The sequence below is a fragment of the Canis lupus genome, chromosome 9 (assembly GCF_011100685.1).
Source record: "Canis lupus familiaris isolate Mischka breed German Shepherd chromosome 9, alternate assembly UU_Cfam_GSD_1.0, whole genome shotgun sequence".
Taxonomy (NCBI): Eukaryota; Metazoa; Chordata; class Mammalia; order Carnivora; family Canidae; genus Canis; species Canis lupus.
Window position 1 is genome coordinate 39,974,239 of NC_049230.1, and position 17,994 is coordinate 39,992,232.

Consider the following 17,994-nt stretch of genomic DNA (forward strand, 5'->3'; position numbering starts at 1 on the left):
TCACAAGTGGGACAGAGCAAGAGTGGATCACAGATGGTTGCTATGGTTTCTCCGACATCTCTGCCCCCAGAAATCACTTTTGTCATGGTGCCTGGAGCTGAGGACCTTCCCGGAAGGAAAAGTGCGGGCTCCAGCCTGAATCCCAACAGTCCGGAACCCAGGGACGTGCAGCAGCCAACTGGGATTCTGGGCTCACTCTCAGAGTGGGCCTTTGAGCTGGATGCGGTGGAGGAAAGGGTCTCCACGGGCACCAAGGAATCAGGAGAAATGATGCCACAAGTCAGGAGTACCTCTGGAGGCAAGCGTGCATTAAGCGGCCAGAAGCCTGCCTTCTATCATTCTGACTTCTATCATAACTGCCTCGTACACATGCTAAGAACTGTGCAGGAAATAGACGTGCTCCAGTTAGAAGTCCCAACCAGGCAGGCGGTGGTCTGAGGGCCATATCCAGATGAAACAGACCCACTCCAGAGCTCACGCCCTCCCATTCAGTAAATTGCCAAGACAACCCACCATGTGTCAGACCCTTGGGGATACAAATGAAGAATGCAATCCAAGTTTTAAAGAAGTGCACAATCTAAGGACTACCTTGAGGGTTCCTTTTATGTGCTAGATGGAAATGCATTGATCCAACAACGCTCATGTAAAGCGCCCGCGGAGTGCCAAACTTCTGCAATCTGGGGCACATGTAGACAATGAAATGTCCTCTAGTGCTCTCACTGCAAAAGAGAAAAAGGAGCAAGGTGATGGGTTCCAAAAGGGAGGAAGAGGACATGTCAGGGGAGGCTTCAAAGAGGAGGTGACCTTTGGTCCTCATCCCCGGGCCTGTCTGCCAGGCACCCAAGCAGAGTATAGGAGGAGTTCAAGAGGGTGTGAATCATGAGGAGGTGAGAGGGAGGGAGGGGAATCGAGAGCAAGGGCCAAGGACAGCCCAGGGTGTCCTGGGGAAGGTGGCTCTAAGGCTGAGACCCAGAGCTGGACAGGGTGGGGGAAGAGGCCAGATCACCAGGGGCATGGTGTGTTCTGCTAACACAGCAATGTCCTCCTGTGAGTCCTGCTACCCTAGGGTGGTCCTCCAACCACCACCAGCAGCAGCAGCAGCAGCAGCAGCAGCAACAGGGTCCCCTCAGAGCTTATCAGAAATGCAGAATCTAGAGCCCAACTCAAATCTGCATCGCAACAGGACCACTGGCTGATTGACATTCCAGTATGAGAAGCTCTGATCTAGATCCCTGTTTCCGCCCTTTGGAAGTATGAGGATGCCTTTTTAACATCCAGATATTTCTCAGATGTCACCCCCACATGAACACTATCATGCTTTTTATATCCACGGATTGAGGAAATATTCAATAACAGAAGGTAATGCTTTGAATGACTTTGACTTCTATAATTATATCGCAATCTATATACGTGATCTGTTCGGCAATCTGGTTGTACCTAACTTCCTTTGCCAGAGTGTGTAAACAGAATTTTTATAAGTAGAATCTCAATCATCCACCAACTTCTCCTACAATTCCGGATACATGGCACTTCCTGATGGCTTTTCAAGGGTGGTGTCTCCGCATGTTGGTTGCCCACCCAGATTCATCAGCCTTCTTACCAAGTAATTTATAATCTCTGAGCCTGAATGCACTAGGGAAACTCATTATTTAAAGAATCCTTGGAATAAATCTTTTTGTAATGAGGCTAGACCAAACTCCACACTGGTGCCTTCACTAATGTATGTTTTGTAAACATTCTATTTAACAGGAATGTGTCAAGTGAAGCCACTCTTCTCTGTTGCATAACTAAGACCCAACATTAACCCTCTCCTTCCCCAACATGGGCACGTCACTCTACAGTGTATAAGGTGCTTCCCCAGCATTCTATCTTCTCATCCTCATACATTCTTTCGGTGCAGCAGTTCTAATCTGAGCAGTTCTAATCATTTGACAGACTAACCCATTTAATAGATATGGTAAGTTAGCAAGTCTCTGAGATGCTGAGTGGCTTTCCCATGACCTCATGGCTAAGAAGTATTGGAACTAGCACTTGAATCCATATCTCTGGTCTGGTCCTTGGTTCTTTCCACCAAGAGCTAGTGTTTCTTAATAATGAAAACAGAAAAAGAGAAGAGAAAAAAAAGGTTGCTTTGGGCAACACTTGGTTTAACAGAGGGTAACATTTTTGCCAAATCGTGTCTTAGGGGCTTTGAGGCTGTGCAGGAAGGGGCTGAGGTTTGCAGCCCTCAGCACACTGTCGTAGCCACTTGATAATGAGCTATTGGTGAGAACCCCACTACCTCATGCTGCTGCCCTAAACAGACGTAATTGCAGCCCCTCCGGCTTAGGAACGTAGTGTTGATTTTTCTTCCTCCAGAGTTGGTCTAGCCCCAAAATATCACCTATGAGCAATGGAGTGTGAGCGTACCTGTCTCCATGCTGAGTTTGGATTTCCTCACCTAGGCCTGTGGCTCAACTGGGCCTGTCAGGGGAGGGGTGGGCAAGGAGCACAAGATACACATGGCCCAATTTTAGCCAGGCAGCAATTTGAGGATTCTTTACGTTGTCTTTGGAAAAAGCCTCCTCTGACTTCTGAATGCTGAACAGCCATGTTTGAGTTTTTTTTTTTTTAATCAGTTTTCAGGAAATTAAAATGAGATGTGGTGGGTTTAGGAGATTTGTGCATGATCCCCAGCTCATAGAATTGCAGAGCTAAAAGTAACCTGAGGGACCAGCCCCCTGCCTTTAATTTAAATAAGAGGAAACTAAGGCTCAAAGAGGTCACACAGCTAGTAAGTGATGGGCTGGCCTGGCAGTCAGACCAGGGCTCCATGATTTCAGAGCCCACACTTTTCTAGGGACCATCCCCTGCTTTTGTTTCCAGGGCCCCACCTTGGTCTCCTTGGATTCCTCTGTGAATGCCAGGAGAGCAGGAGGAACCAAGATGGCACCTCTAGTGGACCACCCAAACAGTGCTTGCCAGACCCTTTCCACCAGGGCTCTCAAGGGTTAGGGCTTGGACTTCAGTCTCCATCATTGTCACTATACCACACAGTGAGCTTTCCCCCGGACTCTGAGATAAAAGAACACAGGCTGCTGAACCCTGTATAAATTAGACTATTCTCTCCCTCCATCCCTGTAGAGCTTGAACCCTTATTGGCTAGTCACTAGGGACCATTGCTTCCTCTAGTCAACTGACAAAGGGCAGAGGAGGGTGAGGAGTCAAGATACCTGGCTCCTGGGCTCTTCCAGGCCACCACTTGCCATGTGGCCATTGTCCATTCTCTTCCATGTGGATCTCTATTTTCTCACCTGAAAGATGAAAAGTTAGTTGGATTAAAGCAGTGTCAAGGACTCTCCTGGTTCCAAAATACCATGCAGCCATGATTCATAGACCCTGGGCCTGTCCTTTCCTTTCTTTGGACTTTGCTTTCTTCATCTGTAAAATAGATAGTGTAAAAAAATCATAATTTTATATATATATATATTTCTGTTTCTTCTGAAATATATATATTTCTATTTCTTCTGTTTATATAAACAGGGAGGTTGACACCTGTCTCAGGACGGCTGGGAGGATCTGGCACCCAAAGTCTGTGAAAGCCCCAAAGCTTACCACACTCCTGCCAGTATTGTCGTTTGCCATGTCCTGTAGGGGATTCAGAGCTGAGCAGCTCAGAGTCCTGGCCTGCAGCCTCTCAAAGGGGAACTACCCAATGGAAAATGTGGCTGGTGACACCAGGAAGGCACACTGTCTTGAACACAGCCAGGTGTTAGAGGACAAAGAGCAGAGCCTTGGGGACTGGCAGCCAGTTTGATGCTGGATTTGCTTGGTGTGGCTACAGCAAGCTTACCACTCTGAGCCTTTGTTTTCTTATCTATAAAACACTTGTTTTCTCGTCTGTAGTAAGCCTGCCTCTTGGGGCGACTGTAAGGAGAAATAAAGTGATCATCTGGCTTCGGACACATCCTTGTTGCTCTTAGAATAGGCCAAGTGCATATCTGTCTCAGGGCTTCTGCACCTGCTGTTCCCTCCACCTGAAATGCTTGCCCTGGGTTGTCCGATGACCTACCTGCTCACGTTGAAAAGCCTTGCCTTGCCTTCCATCTGGAAGAGTCACGACCACCCACCCTGCCCGTCCTATATCACTGTCCTCATATTTGGCCCAACACTACATGTGTTCCCTGGTTATTGTCTGCCCCACCCCAAATGGGAGCTCCAGGAGGACACAGGCCCTGCTTGGTTTACTGCTGGACCCCTGGTCCTCGGCCTGTGGCACATGCCCATGGTAGGCATTTGGTACGTTTCTGTCTAGTGAATGAGGGGATGAATGTGGAATGGTGGCCAGCACCCAGGGCCCTCGGGAGGGCCAGGTCTTTCTTTGTTTCTGGGAAATCCTCAGCAGCACTTTAGGAAATGCTTCAGGGAAGTAGGAAGAGATCAGAGCAATTTCAGAGATAGTTTCTCTCCCATCCTCCTATCTCTGTCTCTTTCTCTGTATCTGTCTCTCTCTGTCACACACACACATACACACACACACACACACACACACACACACATGCCTGGCTGAAACATAGACCTGGACACTCCACGCTTCTCTCCCTGGTCATGGGGAGCAGTGAGGCCCAAAGGCTGAGTCTAGCCCCCACTGTGATGTCATGGGCAGCAGAAACCAGGCAGATAGCAGCCACACAAAATGGTAACACCAGCTGGGTCTCTTCAGAGGGGTGTCACAGGTGGTCTTCGCTGTCCTGGCCCAGCTTAAGTCCCTACATAGGCACCCAGCAATCTCTTAATCACCATCTGCCATCTTGGGACTGTGGTAGAGGGTCCAGAGCTGGCTCAGCAGGCTTCATGTGGACCCAGCTTGGCCAAAAACTCACTGATGAGACCCAGACCAATGTGTTACCCTCTTGGCATCTCTGTGTCTCAGCTGTGAATTGAGAAGGTGGGACTCTGTGAGTCTCAGAGATCAGCTGTGCTGTGTGTTCTTTTCAGCAAGTGTGTATGACACCCACTATGTGCCAAGCATTATGCACATATGCATAAATAAAACATCGACTCTGTCCCCAAGCATCTCCCAGTCTTAGTGGAGAGAGAGAGTTACGTGAAAAAGGTGAGTACCAGATATTGGAGCATCCAATGGAGGAAGGCTTCCAGGAGGTAGTGACAGTAAAGCTGAGTAGGAGTCAATCGGATGGAAGGGGAGGAGAAGAATCATCCTAAATTCAGGGAGTTGCATGAGGATGGAGGAGTGGGAGAGAGCCCCTGATCCAGCCAGGTTTTGTAGAAAGCCAGAAACACTGAATAATGGTGATGATGATAGCACTATAAATTAGTGAGCTTTTCTTAATCACCAGACTCTGTGCTAAGGGCTTTCTATGCAATGTCAAAAGTCTTATGAAGACAGATTCATTATTATGTCCAAACTCATTCTGCAAATTTTGCAGCAAAATGAGCCTCCCAAGGGATGCCCGGATGGCTCAGCGGTTGAGCGTCTGCTTTTGGCTCAGGGCATGATTCTGGAGTCCCGGGATCAAGTCCCACATCGGGCTCCCTGCATGGAGTCTTCTTCTCTTCTCTCTGCCTATGTCTCTGCCTCTGTGTGTGTGTGTGTGTCTTTCATGAATAAATAAATAAAATCTTTTTTTAAAAAAATGAGGCTCCCAAGAGATTAAATAACCTTCCAAAGATCACAGAGCTGGACTTGACCTTACCCTACCTGACCCCAGAGCCCCAAGCATTTAACCAGCTGTCCTAGGCTCTGTCTGGTTCTGACCCACCAGGTAGCAGGGCTTGTGTTCCCACCTCTCTTCGAATGCCCAGCTCACTCCCTGCGGAAAAGGGTTCTCTGTGTGCAAGCTCTGCTCATCGTGGCCCCACCCAATGTCCCCAGAATGTCCATACGCCATGAGGAGCTGTTGGCTGTCCTGTGGGAGTTAGGGAGAGGGTCCTGAGCCCCTCTGCACAGAAGCCTCTCCAGGCGGAGCACCTCTCTGAGCATCCCTCTGCTAGCAAAGCCTCCAGAAATGAAGATGCACTGGGGCCAGGGCCACTGAGGAAGGTTAGCATGGAAACAAGAAGACTCTGGTGGTCACAGTATGTATCTTCAGATCCTTGAAGGGGTGTCAAGTGGAAGCAGGATTGGAGCTGGGGGCAGGAGAGAGATCTGTAAACAGACAAGTTTTCAGCTCAATATAAGGATGAACTTTGAAAACCATGGACTGCCCTGTAGGCAGTGAGGTCTCCTGCCAAGCGTGCTCGGACACAATGGTGGATCTTCAAAGCGGGGTGCTGAGCAGGTGCCTCTGGCTGTCTCTCAGACCTTAGGTAGTAGATACCCCCTGGTGGCTGTGCCCATGAGGACTCAAGCAAGCAATCAACAGCACCCACAGACTGGGTAATACAAGGAAAAACGAATGAAGGACTATTTACAAAGGTGTGTGCAAGGCTTAGGGAAGGCAATACAGGTGGTGCGGTGTCCTGGGCCTGGTGGCAGGACAGCCACTTCTGTTCCTAGGAAAAGGGAGAAAGAGCTGCTATCAGAACCAGAGAGAGAGCAAGACAGAGAGCTCCCCCTAGCCTCCCAGCCCAGAGCTGTGGCTTTCCAAGGTGCTATGCAGCTAACCAGCAGCGAGCCAGCAAACAGAGCTACGAGATGAGACATGAGACGGGATATCCCAGACTGACCCTCTCTCCTCCAGACCCATCACCGGCTGAACCCAACCGGAAGCCAGAAGGCGAGGGAGCCCATCAGGACAGTCTAAACAGCAGGACAGAGAGCAGAGTGCAGAGGACTGGCCAGGGGAGGCTACCCCGCACTGAGAACGCCCCCACGTGGCTCGCCCCCCTCCTGCCCTCTCCGCTCCAGCTAGCTATCCTAGCCACTGACTGTCTTGTGTCAACATATCCCTGCCTTAGCCCAGAAAATTCCCCCGGCTTTGCAGAAAAATCTTCCCTTCCTACTTCTCTCGTGTTTATTTCCTCGGCATGTTTCCTGTAATTTGCAAAGATTAAAGAGTTAAGCTTCTTTCATTGCGATGTACTTTCCGGGCCCCATTATGCATTCTGCCCATGGCTCCTCCGCGGCTCCCCAGCGCCCTCTCCTCCCGCAGAGGCTCCAAATCCTTTCTGCACCCACAGAAGTGCTGCACAGGTAGGCCTCACCTTGAGCCGCTAAGGCTGCGCTCCTGAGAAGTGCTGCGGTCTTCCGGCTCCTGCAGGCCGAACACACTTCCCGCCTCTCTCCTGATCCGACATGATCTTTCATGTTTGGTCCCAATTAACAAGGGCTCCTAACCCTGCGTGTGTAGTAACTTTCCCTTTCTCTGTGCTCTCTCCTGCACTCTCTCTCTCAGGGGCTTTGAATCCTGATGTTCACGATGTGTAAACAAATCCTTCACTGCACTGGGGCCTGCACTCCGAAGCAGCTCAGTGTCGAATCATCTGGTGGTGAGGGGAATATGAGGCTCAAGAATTCTGTCCACGTCAAGCTGGGTTATTGTCGGGGCTGGCTCCTTAGATGTGTAACCCGGGCAGTCACACACACACACACAGTCACGCAGGTCCCCGCGCTCACAAGGGCTACACTCTTGGTTTAAGGCTCTGCTGTGTCTGTCTTGACATTCATAATAATTCTTTAATAAGGGGTCCCACATTTCTGTTTTGCACTGGGACCCAAAAATTGTATAAGTGGTCCTGGCGGTTATTGTTACTGTTCTGGCTGCTGCTGCTGCTGCTGTTGGTTTTATGCACAACCCACCTGCATCTCTGTGGAAGAGACCCCGCCCCCTGCCCTGAGTCCTGCAATGTGGACAGGCAGCATGTGGTGCTGGCATTTCCCTGTGCCAAACCAGACCCTGGGCAAACTCGAAGCTGCTAGAGGGCAGGGAATGAGCTGGAAGTCAGGGGACCTGGCTTCTAGCCCCTGCTCTGCCCTTGACTTGCTGTGTGACCCTGAGCAAGTCACATCCCCTCTCTGGACCAGTTTGCTACTTGTCCAAATGTGTTTGGCCTCAGATAACCTATAGCTGAACCTCTGGAAATGCAGATGCCTGGGCTCCACCCCAGAGTGACCAGATCTAGGGATGGGTCCCCAGAATCGTCACGCAGAGCTCCCTACATGATTCTGATTTGCATTCCAGTTTGAGAACCTCTGAGGTACGTGCTCTGAGCCTTTGGCTCTAGCAGTTTGTGTTTGATAACTTCAGCTCTTAAATTGAGTCTTCATAGTTGCATACTGACAGCATCCACATCCAGAATATGTAAGAGACTACGAGTGGGTATGGGGCAGAGACTGTAAGGGGGCTGTTTACTAATCAGACTAGAAAATAATCCACAGAGGGAAGCCAAGGGCAGTTCCACGAAGGGAGAGAAACAAACCATCTGGAGATGTGAGAATAAGTGGTGCTATGGGAAAAGCAGGGCCAGAGAGGGTCTGGGACTATAACCGTAGGCTGGCTGAGAATATGCACAGCCCTGCTCCCCAGAGCCTCACCCAAATTACCCAAGGTCTCCAGGCCAGAGACCACCAGGGGCACCTGCTTAGGAAAGTAGGGGGTGGCATCCTTGCCATTCTCAATACTCTGAGACATCTGGGGTCTGCGTACACCTAACATTCTCCAGCTGCACTGCCCACTGAGGTTGTCACTAAGCCACATGTGGATATTTAAATTTAAGTTAATTAATTAAATTTAAATTCAATTAAAAATAAATAAGGCAAGCAAAAAAGGTAAGTATGTGAGGTGACAGATTAATTAATTTGATAGGGAAATCCTTTCATAGCATATACAGACATCAGATCATCACATTATATACTTTATCTCATAATTTGTCAATTATACCTCAGTAAAGCTGAGGTGAGGGGATTCATTAGTTAATTAAAATTTCAGTTCCTTGGTTGCATTTGTCGCACGTCATGTGGTTAGTGGCTACTGTGTTGGAAAGCACAGATTCTAGAAGATTCCATCATGGCTGAAAATTCTCTAAAGAGAGTGGAAACCTTATCCACCACTCTTCTACGCCCATCCTTTGCTGGGTATTTGTAATGTTATGAGATTATTTTAAAATGTTCTCTGCCCCAGCCCCTGCTGCTTCTCGAATAAACTCTTCCAAATCCCAACCCAGTCCTATTGGCCTGGGGCAGCTCTCCCCATGCAGGCATGCCTGGCCTGTCTGCTTTGTCCATTACTCAAAGCATTTCTGACAGAAAGGCTTCACTTTTCATTTCTCCCTGTAAGCCACGGGCCTCCTCCTTTGAGCCTGTCTTACTGGTTCGAAGGTTTCCTAAGCTCAGTTATACAGCGGGCATGCAGCTTCGGAGAGCTCCAGAAAATAAGTTTTGGCATCAGTCCCATCCCACCCCACCCCCCACAGCTCACTGAACATGCCTTCAGATCATCCAAGCACAAGCATCCTGTGATCCCAGCATCATCAAGAAGCCTTCGCTCCTTCCCCATCCGAGCCCATTCTCTGGCTCCTGAGCTCTCCTCCACCCCTGCCTTGGACAGGCTCACCCCTCCCCTTCCCGCCCATCCTCTGTCTCCCGCAGTCCCCTTCCCTGAGGCACCTGTGGGGCGCCCTGCCAGGCCATGGGCACTGGGAGGAATTAGGGGCATCTCTTCTCTGAGGCATTCATCGTGCATGGGGAGAGATGGGCCCAAGACCATGGGCATCCCGGAACATGCAGTCTGCATGGACCATCCGGGTAAACAGAAGAACACTTAAGCGCTGGAGGGAAGGGCGTGTGTTTGTGGATTGCCTGGGATCCTCCTCTGTTCTGAGAACACAGGACCGAAGGATTCCTGGCTGAGAGTCTCTTCTGCCTAAACACCATGTCAGCCACCGGGCTCCAAACCTGGGCTCTAGAACTATCCTAGAGCCTATCCTTCCTTAATCCTTGTGTGCCTACTAAGCCCTTCCGTCCACATACCCCTACCTTGGAGTTCTCACCCAGCTCCCACCCCCTTCCCCTGCCTCTGTCACTGGCCTCCAGGCTGTCCGTGGGTTTTCCCATTCCCATGCCTGCCCCCAGCCCTTCCTTCCCCACAGCGTTCATCCCCAAACGATGGTCCCAGGGCTAACAACTCCCTCCCTCCCTGACCTCAGCCTCCATTTCTCCCCCACACCATCTTCCCCCCTTCCTGTATTTACCCAACCTCTCCCCGTTCCCTTCTTTGAGAACACCCCTCAATTTGGACTCTAGATTGGGCTTACCCATGAATAACTGAGGGAGGTTTGAGTCACAAATTTCCCATTTACTCAGCAGGCGTTCCCTGAGTGCCTGCTCTCTGCCTGGCCCTGCACAGGACCTTTGAGATCTAGGGAGACAGCCCCAAACCTGGCCTCAGGATACTCCAGCCTGGTGGAAGAGACTGCCAGATAAAGGATTGGTGCATGGTGTGGGAATACAACAGAGCAAGAGAAGTGTTTGCTGTGGGTCTGGCTAGAGGCTGAATATTCAGTGCTGAGTAGGGAGATTGGTCAGGTGGACTAGGTCGAAAGGCATTCCAGGCAGAAGGAAATGCACGTGCATCCGTGCGGGGCTGAGACCAGTAACAGCCAATCTGGGCAGCCCTGGAGGGTCAGACACCTGGTGCCACGAAGCAGGAGGCTGCCCAGAGCAAGGCTGGAATGGGGGGAGGTTAAGGGGCTGGGCCCCTTATCAGCATAGGAGAGAGTTGTGCAGGTTTGCATGTTGCAAAGCTCACTCTGCAGGCTGTTTGGAAAGAATAAGACAGAGGAGGCCCAGTAAAGGCTCACACATCCCAGAGATTCATTCTCCCCCAATTGTGAGTGTTTCGGATGAGTCAGGCCCTGCCATCCCATCACCTTCCACCACTTTTGCCATCTCCCACTGCCAGGGGCCATTTCTCTCACCAAATGAAAGAGCAGAAGCTTCTCTTCTGGTTGCCCATCCTGTGCGGCTCCAAGGGGCAGGCATCTCAGCATCCAAGCAAGTCCTGTATTTTTATTTTGACTGCTGTGTCTTCGGGTGTTCCCCCTCCTGATCCCCTTGCCTTCCGCTCATGGCCCAGGAGAGAAGCTATTCTAGTGAATAGAATAAAGGTGCCTGACTCACTTCATAATCCCATTTTATAGTTTTGGAGACCAAAGCAAAGGGTTGGCCTAACTGGCCTGAATTAGCTTCTGACAGCTACCATAACAGAGTCCACAAACTTAGTGGTTTCAAACAACACAAATTTATTCTGTTATAGTTCTGGAAGCCAGAAGTCCAAAACTGGTCTCACTTGGCTTAAATCTAGCTGTTGGCAGGGCTGCATTCCTCGAGGGAGCTTCGGGGCAGGGGGTGGGGGTGGACATCCATTCTCCTGCCTTGCCCAGTGTCTAGAAGCTGCCTGCACCCCTTGGCCTGTGGCTCTTCCTCCAAGTCCAAAGCCAGCAACAAAACTTTCTTGCATTCTCTCTCTGACTCTGACCTTCCCACCTCCCTCCCACAAGGACCCTTGTGATGACATTGGGCTGCCTGGGTAATCCAGGATAACCTCCCCATCTCCAGGTCCCTAACTGCAGATAATCCCATCTGCAGTGTCCATTCCACCATGCAGGGTGACATCTTTACAGTTCCCAGGGATGAGGATGTGGACATCTTGGCAGGCCATTATGTTGCCCACCACGTGGCCTTTCTAGCATCCCTTTCTAGCATCCCTAGAGTCCGGAAGTTGCTGACCCATGGCTCTGTCTTTGTCCTTTCAGAGGAAACGACGTTTGAAGCAGGAGTGAAAGTTCAGATCCACAGTCAATCTGAGCCACCTTTCATCCAAGAACTGGGCTTTGGGGTGGCTCCAGGGTTCCAGACTTTCGTGGCCACCCAGGAGCAGAGGGTAAGTTCCTGGGCTCCCTGGACCAGTGGTCCTGGGCCTACACCAGCCACCTGCAGAGGCACAGGGGAGGGGAAATGGAACTCCCACTCCTTCAAGGCTCTGAGTCCACTCAGGAGGCTCAAGCAAGGCTGGGTTCAGGACAGTGGCTCACCCGGAAATTGGATCGAGGTGTCAGCTAACTTCTGTAACCCAGTTCTCCTGTACCACCTGTTGGTTCCTAAACTTGGATGTGAGAGAAATTCAGCTCACTTCTTTTTTCATTGAATTCAGTGACGACTTTTTCCAGAACCTTCTGGGGGGGTGGGGGGATGCAAGAAATCTTTTGAGGGGGGAGGGGGAAACACTGGAAGCTAAGGAAACCTGCTGGCCAGGGTCTGATGTGTTTCATCATTTGTGTTGATACAACTCAGAGTGGCCTACCAAAAGGGAAAGGGACGATGGGGGACATCGCTCTTGTAACAGTGTAAGTGGGGGGAAGCTTCTTGCATGGGTTCCTGCCTGCTCCCTCTGACTTCGCACTGTGGGGCTGACCATTCAGTGGGCCAGGCCTGCTGCATCAACTCTGCATGTAGGAGAGTGAGGACAGGCATAGCCTCACGTCTGATGTGGGTTTCACATCTCAGAAGGGAGAAGTGCACAGATTCTCAGTGGGGAAGAGCTCTCAGAGCAGTACTGCAGACAGACACAGGGACGCTCTCTTTCTCTTACCTCCTGGTTTGCCTGGAATGAACACTGGAAAGACTGAGTCCTAAATCAGAGCATCCAAGACAACCTGCCCTGCGAGGTCCAGGAGTGGTGGGAGCACAAGGTCTAGGGGGTGGGAAAGGAGGAATCAGAAAGAACAGTAAAGGCGGAGCACCTGGGTGGCTCAGTGATTGAACATCTGCCTTCAGCTCAGGGCGTGATTCTGGGGTCCTGGGATCGAGTCCCACTTCGGGATCCCCTCAGGAAGCCTGTTTCTCTCTCTGCCTCTGTCTCTGCCCCTCTGTGTGTATCTCTCATGAATAAATAAATAAAATCTTAAAAAAAAAAAAACAGTGAAGGAGGGGTCAGAAAGAGAGGCACACATAACTTACAAGCTCAGCTTGTTTTTAAAATGCGGTTCAAATGTCATCTCTCATCTAGTACTGACCACAGCTCTTTAGCCACTTTATAGATTGACTTTCTGTATTAGAAACTGGTTTTAAATCTCTGAGTGAACTATGCTTCTGAATCTCTGAGAAGGCATTGATGGTGGGGGCCTCCCAAACTGTTCCCTGTATTTAATGCCTGCGTACTTGCTAAGGGCCAGGATCAGCCGCCTGTGCAGTACATAGTAGGTGGAACATTGACTTTGAGGCAGGGGCAGAGGAGGCTGGGAGGCTGCCTGGCCTCCACAGGTCCCGGAGCCTGAGGCAGGTGGGGAAAGCAGAAATAAGTACGCAAGGCCGTGCCAGGTGGGAACCAGGTGGCACAACCAGAAAACCTCATCCCTAAGGACAGAAGAAGGAGGGTATGAAGCAGACGGTAGGGAACCAAGTTCAGGGCTGAGGATTTGAGTCGGGAAGAGTGAGAACACAGATGAACAAGTCAAGGTACGCAGATGGACAGGCAGCCCTGCGGAGCCCAGAACCCAAGCTATTAACCTCTTGGGCTTTTGAGTACTGCCAACTGGAGGCAATGCCAGACACTCATGGAAGTGACAAGGACAGATTTTCATAAAAAATATACCGTTCCTGGGCAGCCCAGGTGGCTCAGTGGTTTAGCGCCACCTTCAGCCCAGGGCGTGATCCTGGAGACCCGGGATCGAGTCTCACATCAGGCTCCCTGCATGGAGCCTGCTTCTCCCTCTTCTGTGTCTCTGCCTCTGTGTGTGTGTGTGTGTGTCTGTCATGAATAGATAATAAAATCTTTAAATATAGATATATATATTTATGTAAGATATATAAATAAATCTTTAAATATATATATATATATATATATATATATATATACCATCCCAATAGGGACAGGTGTTCAGCATGAATGGGACTCAACCTCTGTTGGTACAGAGGTGGCTGGGCTCTTTTTTTTTAAGATTTTCTTTATTTATTCATGTAAGACACACACAGAGAGGCAGAGACACAGGCAGAGGGAGAAGCAGGCTCTCTGTGGGGAGCCTGGTGCAGGACTTGATCCCAGGACCCCAGGATCACGACCTGAGCAAAGGCAGACATTCAAACATTGAGCCAGCCAGGTGCCCTCTGGCTGGGCATCTTAATGGAAGTGTGAGGGAAAGGGAGGGAACAGAAGGGCCTGGAGCAGAGTCAAGGAAATGAAACATGGCAGAAGTAGAGACTGGGCCATGAGAAACCCTCCTGGGTTTACTACTGGCACTTGTCAGACTTAGGCTCCTCTCTGCCCACAAAAACAAGGAGACAGATCCCCAATCTCAGAGGTCAGCTGGAGCAAATAGTAAATTCTTTTGGCCGACTTGAGTATTCTCAAGCAGGGACTTACCCTCCATGGGTGACATTAAAGAAATTTCTGGACCGAGTGGGAAGCTGGAGCTCAGGACTTTGAAGTACCCTTGAGTCTCTTTCTCTTCCCAAAAAGAAACCAAGGGACTCCCCATGGTGAGCAGAATGCAGGGACAGCCCATACCCAGCTTCAGAAAACAAATTTGTTGTTTGCTTTGAAGTGCGTTCTCAGAAAATCAGCCTTATTCATAGCAGCATTGCTAGGATTATTATAACTAATAATAAGATATTTGGTTAAACATTTTACAAATCTTCAAAGCATTTCTGCATCATCTCATTTCATCATTTCATTCATATTAATAGAGAAATACAAAAACACATCCTGGAGCTAAATCTAATAATAAATTATGTTTACATGTATATAAAAGAGCACATTCATAGGAAATAAGACTCGAAGGAAATAAGCCAAAATACCCACAGTGGGGGGATTATGAATGATTTATTTTCTTTCCTGGGTTTTCCACATGTTTTATAATGTGGCTCTTTGTTTTATGTATTCATTCAGCAAATATTTGTTGAACCCCAACTATGAACAAGGTGGTGGAGATACAGTGGTGAACAAAAGAGACCCAGTATCTGTCCTGAAGAACCTACAATGTAGTGGTTTCTTTCACAAACAAAAAACGATAATTAAATAATGTGAAGCCAAGCATAACTTGGGGGTTGATCCCATTTGTATGTTCTCATTCTCCCATTAATATCCAGCTGATTTGGTTCTCAAACAGTGCATTTCAGTGATTCTAAGAAGTACAGGTGACTTTTGAATAATGTGGGGGTTAGGAGCACCAATCCTTGGGGAGTGAAAAAATCTGTATATGAGCTTTGACTTCCCAGAAACTTAATTAGAAATAGCCCACTGTTGACCAGAAGCCTTGCCGATAACAGTCAATAAACATATATTTTGTATGTTATATGTATTATATACCATATTCTTACAATAAAGTAAGCTAGAGCAAAGAAAATGTTAAAATCATAGGGAAGAGAAAATATATTTACCCTATTGTACCATATTTATCAAAAAAAATCCACATGTAAGCGCACAAACCTGTATTGTTCAAGAGTCAACCACATTTTTTTTTCACATTTTGACATTTCGAAATCAGGATTTGTTTCTCAATCAATCTCATCTGAGAGTTAAAATTAGCACTGCTATTTCTTTCTTAGTGGCATATAAAATCATGGTGCATCTTAGACTCTGAAGCAGTTACATTGTTCCCCTTCCAGGATTCAGCTGCTTCAGCTCAAAGCTCAAGGGAATCTTGCAAGAAGGTGGGGGGGGGGGGACAACACTGGGGGGCAGGAGGCCCTTTCCTGCAAAGTAGGTGTGAATCACACTAGGGAAATGGACTCCTGAGGGAGAACGCTAAAAGGAACTGATGATTTAAAGTACCCCTACCATGAATCCCTCTGTGAATGGGGGAGTCTTTTTGTATGATAAAAATCACTCTACCCATGCCAAATTATATACATACCTCCTTCAATGTTTTCATTTTTTATTCCAAAAGAGCACACTATTGCGCTGTAGCCCAGACTGAAGATTACTGTTTTAAATTCAGTATTTGCCCTAAACCCGCTGAAGCTAAGGTATGCCTCTGCCTTCCTGGACAACCTGAGAAATGCTGCTCTGATGAACTCAGCTACTGTAGGAGCCCTGCATGAGCCCAGGACCACCCCCACCAGAGACAAGCAGTGGGATGACACTGGAGTGGAAACAGAACCCTGGAAGGATGGAATAATACCAGTCACTTCTAACTGAGCACATGCTACCCACCAGGCATTAAGCAACAGAGACACTTGACGTGCATTATTATTTCGTTTAACCCCCCACAGCAACCCCCAAAAGGAAATAATATTTCCACGTTCCACATGACAGAACTGCACAGTTAAGTAACTTGTTTAAAGTGCATGGTAGGGGAAGAGTAGGGCTCAGCTTTGAGCCCAGATCTCTCTGTGCAGAGAAAATCAGACTGGGAGCTAGAGGCCTGGGGTCTAGTCCTAACTGTGTGGTGAGACCTCAGATCATTTGCATCCCTCCCGGCACCACAGGTTTCCAATGAACGGGATGGAGGGGCTGGGTTAGATGACCTCAAAGGGCCTCAAGCATTAACAGCCCTGACTGTGTCACTCAAGCACACAGATGACACCTGGAGGTTTGGCCAACAACAGTTTTGCACTCACTCCCTGCTCTGCCAGCTGCTGACTCCCTCCTTCATGCCAGCTGCCGTGGGGTGCTACTAAGGTAAATTGTGACAAGAATGTGTGAGACAAACCCCCCCTCCCCAGGTCTGGGAGGCAGAACCTGGATTCCTGCCAGTGAGAAGCAGGAGCTGGGTAAATAACACTCCTAAAACTCTAGAAGAGAGGTTCTGAGCATGCTCCTTGGTAGTGCTCCTTCCTCAGCTCACACACAGAGTGCTCACATTGCTACTCTTCCTAAAACTCTTAAATTCCCCCATTTCCCCTAATTTGCGAAGACTCAACCCTTAAGAATGACTTCCCCACTTCCCTGTTCCATCTGGCCCCTGCCCTTCTGCCAGCTTCATCATTCCCTATGGTTGACCATCATGCACCGGACATCAGCCAAACACTCCATGTTCTTTGATGCCTGCTTTGCACATTTGCACCCACTGTTCCCTCTGCTCAGAATCCCTTCCTTGTCTTATCTACTTGGCAAAGGCCTATTCACACTTCCAAATGCTGCTCAAAGATCATATAGTCTTTAAAGACTTTCTACACCCCATCCTCCCACCCTCAAGAAGCAGCTAGTTGCTCCATTCAACACTCCGTACATTCATTTATTCCTTCAACAAATACTCACTGAGCACCTCTTGTGCTGGGAAAATGAAGATTAGCAAGACCTGCACCCAACCTTGGAGCACTCACAGAATGAAATGGGTTTGTTGGCAATTTTGCCACTATCCTAAGAGATATAAAAGTCTCCTTGTAGGATTTACTTCCCCTTGAGCATCACTGCTCTTTACGTCTGCCTTTTAAGCACTGATTTCTTTAGCTTCCATCAGCCTTTGTCTCCCAGTAGCTTGGGAGCTCCCCAAGAGCAAGAACTATGTCTTTCAGATTCCATTCCATCCATGCCTTGCATATATACAAGCTCAGTAAATGTGCATTGTTCAAAGAATGAATGAACTCTGATGCCCAAATCTGCACCCTCTGTTCAAATAGCACTCAAATGCTGTACTCTAATGCTCTCCCTGCCTCCCCTCTTCTAATCCTGCTAAACTCCCATGCAAGTGTTCTCTGAGGGACCTCCTTCTCCCTGAGGCTAAGCCAGCCTGTAATAGATGATGATATCTGTGTCATTGTGGCTACACACTTAGAGACCCTAATCAAACCATAAACTCACAAAACAGATCCAGGTTGGAAATCATCTGTGTATATGAGAGCGGATGCAACAGATGAGAGGGGCAGGACAGAGCCTGGAATTCGGGGAGAAGTACATGAGTGTCTGAATAGATGTAGAAGTGCAAAGCTAGGACATTACTGATGTAAGAGCCCAAGACTGACCATCTTCAATGTTGACATCACCAGTCGGACTCTTGGCCCTAATTTAAGGTGATTGCTAATCCTGATGGAACTCCCAGTTTTGATTGGATATCAGAAGATTTTTATCATCTCCCATGCCTTCCTCAAAGAGCCTGGTGGTGATTCTTATTTTC

At 48.8% G+C, this 17,994-nt stretch overlaps 1 protein-coding gene across 3 annotated transcripts in view; it reads left to right on the top strand.

Annotated features, from left to right (window-relative positions):
* ASIC2 (acid sensing ion channel subunit 2) overlaps nucleotides 1-17,994 on the top strand; it is a 1,001,679-nt gene that overhangs the window by 920,186 nt on the left and 63,499 nt on the right. For all 3 annotated transcript variants that reach the window (XM_038548136.1, XM_038548135.1, XM_038548134.1), the window contains exon 3: nucleotides 11,695-11,822. In XM_038548136.1, coding sequence (XP_038404064.1) covers nucleotides 11,695-11,822 — 128 coding nt within the window. The remainder of the gene's footprint in view (nucleotides 1-11,694; nucleotides 11,823-17,994) is intronic.